Here is a 7,217-nt window from a genome sequence, read left to right as displayed (position 1 = left end):
ATTTTCCAATTATCAAAATATGTAACTTTGTTCGAAATATATTAGGTTCTAGTATAGTCTCATCTGGATGCCATTTTAAGCAGTCTTTCATAAATCCACTCTGATAATTTGTATAGTGACACTTTATTGGCAGGACGTATGCCGTAGTTCACATGCTGCTCATCTGCATGTGTGTGTTTGTTTGTGCGTGTGTTGAATTCAAGGCCAGCGTGTGCCACTCATTCTTGGCTACTGCAGACTAATCGTAAAAGGAGACGGCACCTGCCGTGTTGTCACTTGCTGTACATTAATTGAGAGGCTCTGTCGGGAATTGCAGCTATTTCTTGGCAAGATGTAATTATTCAATATGTGACTATTAACATGACTGCAGATACAGCTTTTAATAATACTTTCCTCTGCTGCGAGAATCTGCTGAAAAGCTAGAGAATAAACACATTTCATGTGGTCGTATAGAGGTACAAAAACACAATACATTGAAACTTAAAGTCAAATGACTTAACAACATCCAGTTACATCCAAACATGTTTACACGGTGACACAGAAATAAAAAAGGTCAATCTAAAATCAATTACAAGAGTATATATTACTGTTTTTATATACAATTTAAAGAGCAGTGTGTAAAATCAAGCTTTTATATGCTGAGCTCCATTTCATTACAAATAAGTCATCAGCACATAAACAGTTTGGTCCTGGAAGCGTCTGCTCTCTGGTGGGTGTAGAGGCTGTAAGAGGGTACTGGGTATTTGGCTGGTAGAGGTCTTCCCTGAGCTATCCTCCCCTCTCTCGCCATGTGGTATCATCAATCTTGGCAGTATGACAACATGAGAAGACACTATTCCAATTTTATTTTCAGCATTTATTTTCTGTCCCGTGTGCAATTTAAAATACAACTGTTGCACTTTTCAGATGACAGAAAATAATCAAGTACTGCCCATGATGTGGTACAGCTCTGCAAAGCTGGGCTACAAATTATGCTTAAAAAGCTTCTGAGACCACAGCATTTATTAGTGTGCGTCTTATTTCTGTTTTAAAACAGTGCTTGGAGCATAGATAATATAACTGCAGTGGTATATGTGTGTATATCTTTAAATATTTTCCACGCTTATATTTAGCTGGATATTTAATTGCAGCATATAGCACAGATGATCGTGGCATAGTGATCACAGTTACACCAACATTTTTTGCCACTGTAGAACTTCAGCCCCAGTGTTGCTGGCGTGATTGCTCTGAGTTAAGCTATCCCTTTCCCAAGATATGTACTGCGTCTGCTGGTAATTTCCCCTAAGTCAGCTTTTAGAACACACCTCAGCTGTTTTTGTCACTGCAATATGAGTTGATATCCAAGTCGATGCAGAGTATTCCTGTAACTAACAAGGAACATCATGGTTTGCAAGCTCTAGGATTTTAAAGGGCATTACTAAAAAAGAACTAGTGAGCGGTATGCATCTTACAGTACACGACATGTGGTGTGACATTGTGATATCCTCACTTTTGGTGCAAGACGCATGATCCTGCAAACAGAACATGTTTAGTTAATGTGAATCCGTAAAGAATTATAAAGAATCAATATGCTTATCTTTAACCTCCTAAGACCCGAACTCTTCCACGACATGCATTTTTTATTTCTCTTTGATATTTGGGCATATTGGGGCCCGATGAATGTAAAAACAAAGAATTACCTGATTTTTTTTAACCTTATTTTTGTTTTTAAGAAAAATAAGAGCCACATATGAGGATATTCGTTTAAAATTTCGATAGAACAGTAGCAGTATAATGCCCTCGTAAGTGGATATCAGGCCCATGTAGAGCAAAATTGAATATTTTAGTCTAAATAACCCAAAATGTGATGCCCACATATGTGGACGGCAGGTCCTAGGAGGTTAAGTAACTTCATTTACCTGTGACAGAGGTGAGTCTCACGGTTTCTAACCCAGCTGCTGGCCTATAGTGAAGACATGGGTATTTAAAGAAAATGCTCACATTTGTAGAGTTAAATGGAGGTAAAATGTCCTTAGTAACAGCCAAAACACTTGCAATGTTTTAAGTTTCTGCACTAAAAAAAAATCCAAGCGGTGTCCATCATGACTGTAATATATGAAACTGGACACGCTAGCTAAGACACTCATTGACCTCAGAACATACCATAAGAATGTGGAAGCTGACAACATGTTTATGTTGAAATCTATTATTAAAATAGTGATAAGTGACTAACACTGACACAGAGCCAGAATATTATGTAACTGATCATGTGACCCACCTGCTTTCCGTGAGAATGGATTAATCCCAGCAGTGGAAGACTGTGGTGGAAACGTGCCAGGAGGGACACTGGCAGGCGGTGGAGGAGGACAGACGTCAGCAGATGGCGAAAAGTCCTGTAACATACACAGCGATTAGTATCATTAAATGAAAACTGAGATCACATCTGAGCTCGTATGCTTGATACTTACTGTGTGAGCTGGGCCTCCCTGCTCTGAAGCCTCTTTTTGGACCACCTTAGGTTTTGACTTGAACCAGCCACTGAACCATCCTTTCTTTGTGTTCTGCTTTTAACACAGAACAAAGTGTGATGCATGTAAACTAATTCTAATGTCACTGAAAGCTGTGTGACATATGATAGGCAGCCCACCCACCTGTTTAGGAGGCTCAGTGGTGTCCTCAGAAGCTTTCAATCCTTGAGGGACAATCTGCTCGACTTGTCCCGGCTGACCGAAGTTCGTCTCAATCATCTGACCGTGCATCTTCAAAGGCAAATAAAGGCAAACATTTTAACTTATAAGCAGCACTAATCAATGCACAGCACAATACATTTGAATGTAATCTTTAAAATCATGCTTATGCGATAAATAAATCAAAGCGAAAAGTTGCCAGTGGAATATTAAAATGCATTTCTCACCATCCCTGCTCCAGAGGATGCTCCGGCCCCTGTAAAAGCAATAAAAAGAAAATGTCACACTGACTCACCGCGGGCCATAGTAAATACCCGAACAGAGAAGGGAATGATTGCTGTCTAACATTAGAGTCTCACCCTCTGCTATTGCTGGCAGATTATTTGGAGGACAATGTTGTGAGGCACTTTTGACTTCACCACTATCTGTGTTATGATAACTGAAGTTCTGGCTTGGAGCCACTGTGGGCACTGAGGGAGTATAGGCCACTGTTACTGGTGTAGCCGGGCAGTGGGCCTGTGGCCTAGACAAAGAGGCAGAGAGAGATCAGTGACATAATAGACTCTGTCAGGACTCAGTTACACATATCAAGTAAGAGTGTTGTCTGTGGGAAAGAAAAAGTAAATGAGGCACACCAGTCCTGAGCTGCTCCCATGCCCCATGACCTCACTGCCATTTCCTCAGTGTCTCCTCCATCTTCATGCAATATGCTTTCTTGGTCCTCATGTCCTCTATAATAAAGGAGTTCAGGCTCAGGACTCTGAATGCTGTGGCTCAAATCATCTAAATCTGATTCTGCATAGGGAAAAAAAGCATTTTATTAAGGTATAATTCTGCTCTACAGTGTGAAAAAAGCTACACAATGCAAAAAGTTACCTGAGGGCATTTCATGTGACACAACAGTATTCCCAGGAGCTGGCTGGTATGCTTCAGTAGAGTCGACAGTTCCAGTCTAATAAAGATAACACCATATTAGTTACAGAGTTTAAGTTCCATTACAGCTATGTTAGCAGTGTGAGTTTGTACCGTGTACACTCCACAGATGCTAATATTTCCCAAGTACAACATTTACCATGTGATGAAATTAATTTGACAGTCATTTTGTTATAAAGCCAAAATGACAATAGTTAAAAAGAAGTGAAATATTGGTGGTGCTAGACGAAAGGAGCTGGAGCTGTCTTTGCAAAATTCAGAAGCAACCATTCAATATGTTCATCTTATGTCAAACTTGTCATCATAGGCTACAGTGCCTGGGATCCCTGCATGTCTGTACCAAATTTCATGGTAATCCATCTAATAGCTGCTGAGATATTTTAGTTCGCTCTACAGTAGAGGAGCAACCACCAGATGGGATAACATTACCAACTCTACTGACACAGTAACATGACTAAAAAAGCTTTGCTACACAGCTGGCATACTGGCATAACCAATATTCAATACATTTTATAATGATTAATAATTATTATTTTTAGTAGCATAATCAGCCCTGAATGTTTACATAAATATGGAAACTGAAGCAATTTAAGGGACCATTTTTATTCCTTTAAAATCTATTAAAGTAGGTTTTTTTCTTATTAATGAGTAAGTAAAGGGATTTGAAACGTAGAGAAAGATATAATGAAAATATTTAGCGGTCTATCATAAATGGCTGTGAGGCAGGATATGAACCCAATACGCTGGATTCAGGAAATGGAACATGAACTCAAAAAACAGCTCTAATGGTGAAGTCGTCAATGCAGAGCTGTAACCAGGAATCAAAAACCTACGAATCTAGGGTAAAATTCAGAACAATGGAGCACATAACCGAGAGTAAAGCAGGAACCGCAGGAACCACGGAAAGCATGGAGCAGAGGAGCACATAACACTGAGAAAGGACACAACAAAGGGCAAGAGGAGACTTGAGTTATAAATACACACAAGGTACTTAGATAGATGGGAAACACCAGGGAACACAGCTGGAACTAATCAGGGAAATTAGACTCAGGAAAGTAAAACTGAACACTAAACACGTAGGGCAAAGGTTAACAAAATGAACCAGGAAATAACTAAGGGAGGCAGGAATACACAGACACCCTAACCAAACCTAAACATGAAAAAACTAGATGTGAAATCAGAACTTTGAAATAAAAGAAAAAGAAACCAAGAAACACTTTAATTTTAAAAAAAGGTATCCCAGACCCAGGGATCATGACACAACCATCAGAACAATGATGATTTGCAAGCCTAATTCATGAAACAACTTATATAACAGGAACGCAACAGTAACTTATGTGTGCAAATAATACCACTGATATCTGAAAAAATATGCCTCACTTACCGTTTTGATTAGGTACCCCGTATCACTCCTGTTCAAGGTGTGATGAGGGAAAAATGTGCACAATAAAATCACAAGTCACTTGTGAGCAGTTGTGATTGCTGACAGTGCTGAATTGATGCTAAGCTAAATTAGAAACCCTCATGTATCATACATTTCCTCCACGATTTAATTCTTCCTTGTACAGCAGTGACAACGGAGACATTTCCTCTCACACACAGGTAAACATAATATGATGTGAAAAGACTGAAGAACCTGATCACCTGTAAACTGTGGTGCCTAGCACGTAGGTGCTTCAGCCAATCAGGTTCTTGCCCGTCTCTATGGAGCCCTGCTTCACTGAACTGACCCTCTGAGTATCTCAGTCTGTCTGACAGCTGCAAGAAAAACATACAGTATAACCATTGTGTCGTAATTGAACAGATCACTGATAGTTAGTCAGATGTGTAAGACAACCTGTAGGTTTACCTTGACGACCTCACCAGTCAGCACAAAGAAAGGCTCCTGATGCCTGAGGATCGCCTGTCCGACCACCTCACAGTAATGAAAGGCCTGAGATGAAAGCCCACAGTCCAACAGACGATTGGCGTACAGGAACTTATACACCTGACCAAAATACAACAATAACCACAGTCATGCATTTATTGCAGATTTAATGGTAATGATTCCAAATATTTAAGTCTTTGCTAAGGGTTGTTGGATCTAATGCAGTGAGTCTAAAATAGTGTCCAGAGATACAAAAGATGGGCAAAGTTTTGCCGGCAATCTTTATCCTTCAAGATCAGGTCCTCTACCAGAGGTCTAGGACTTGAGGGTCCCAAGCAGTATCTTTGCTGTTCCTAGGACTGCGATCTTCTGGACAGAGATCTTGGAAGTTGTTCCTGGGATTTGCTGGAGCCACTCACCCAGATCTTCTCAAGGACCATACATTGCAACAAAAAGATATTCTGATTCTGAATGAAATGTTAATGTATTATCTTCCTGTATTGAATCCAAACTAGAAACCTTTTGTTAAACTGTGTAAAAGTGTCTAATAAATTGATGGGGGAAAATGTATTCTATGTGCTAGTGGAGCTGTGTTATAATGGAAAAATGTTAGATGTTAGATGACACAGAGAATATTCGGTGCCTTTAAATTTGATATTTCCATTTGGTACACCATTAACACAAAAAATATAAGTAGCACCCACCTGAAAGGAGGGTATTGAAAAGCTTTTGTTCCCAAGAGTCTGGCAATACTCATATAGTTCAGTGCACTGGATGGCAGTGTTTGTGGCAAAGCACTCAAACAATTTCCTAGAGGAAATAAAAACAGACAAATTCAAAGCAAAGAGCTGACAGAAATTAAGATCAAAATAAGACATGCACGTGTTTCAGCAGAAAATTAAGCTTGTGCTGTCAGTATAACCAGATGAACAGCACTTGGACTGATGAATGGCAGCAAGTCTGAATCACAGCTCACCTGTGGCTGCTGCCTAGAAGTGCCAGTCTCTCAGCCTTCTGTGTAAACACCCCGAAGGGAACACTGGCTGTCAAGTAGCACACATGGGCAGCATGTATGAGGCCTCTGGAGGCTGCACAGGGAAAAGCAACACACATCAGTTTGTATGTGTGTGCATGACAACCTGTCAGTCAGTCGGTGTATCAGTACCGAGTGTATCTCCCATGGTGACGATGGCCTTCTGTTGGATGGCTGGATCTCCTGTCTCATTGGAGAGCATAACAGCCAGATGGGGCCTCCAGTCTCCCCATTTTTCATTTCCACAGCACTGAGCACAGAAAATCACTATTAAACCTTAGTAATAAGATACAGGCTATAGCATAAGCTTGTCTTCATATAAGAGTTTTGTTAGGTTCTGGATATTTTACCGTGGCTGCAGCAGGAATTCTCCCAGACAGCAGCTGGAAGAGAGTCTGGAGGGGATCACTGGGCGTTAGCTGGCCTGTGAACCTGCCAACAGAGCAGCCTGTGTCACTGCACGTCTTAAGCAAGGCTTTACAAAAACAGGAACTATCCCATTTAAAGTGCATCTGTTCTGCTAGTACGCACACAAGTGAAACACCACACTGATAGCTCAGATTCTGCCCCTCTTGTCAATTACAAATCAAAATCAGTCTGCCTATCTGCCAGCCTTCTCCCCAGACATTCCTCTACTGACAACCTGCTGCTGGGCTGCTGAGACATACCACTTAGTCTGTACAAATAGTCTGTAAAAACTAGACTGGGTTACATGATA

The 7,217-nt window shown here is 40.5% G+C and overlaps 1 protein-coding gene across 1 annotated transcript; it reads right to left on the bottom strand.

Annotated features, from left to right (window-relative positions):
* Nucleotides 1-623: 623 nt before the first annotated feature.
* LOC102192495 (protein transport protein Sec16B-like) lies at nucleotides 624-6,931 on the bottom strand (the record flags this gene model as incomplete). The annotated part of the gene is made up of 15 exons (XM_005755444.1): nucleotides 624-1,511; nucleotides 1,899-1,942; nucleotides 2,258-2,372; nucleotides 2,448-2,540; nucleotides 2,631-2,738; nucleotides 2,894-2,922; nucleotides 3,026-3,189; nucleotides 3,302-3,461; nucleotides 3,543-3,618; nucleotides 5,244-5,357; nucleotides 5,449-5,586; nucleotides 6,171-6,276; nucleotides 6,443-6,554; nucleotides 6,632-6,749; nucleotides 6,850-6,931. Coding segments are annotated over 14 exons (1,432 nt in total), but the record flags the coding sequence as incomplete, so codon positions are not given.
* Between the last annotated feature and the right edge of the window lie 286 nt (nucleotides 6,932-7,217).

Source organism: Pundamilia nyererei, unplaced genomic scaffold (genome assembly GCF_000239375.1).
Source record: "Pundamilia nyererei isolate P.nyererei 1_Seehausen unplaced genomic scaffold, PunNye1.0 scaffold01505, whole genome shotgun sequence".
NCBI lineage: Eukaryota > Metazoa > Chordata > Actinopteri > Cichliformes > Cichlidae > Pundamilia > Pundamilia nyererei.
Note: the sequence above shows the minus strand (reverse complement) of the source record. Positions and strands in the feature narration are given on the sequence as shown.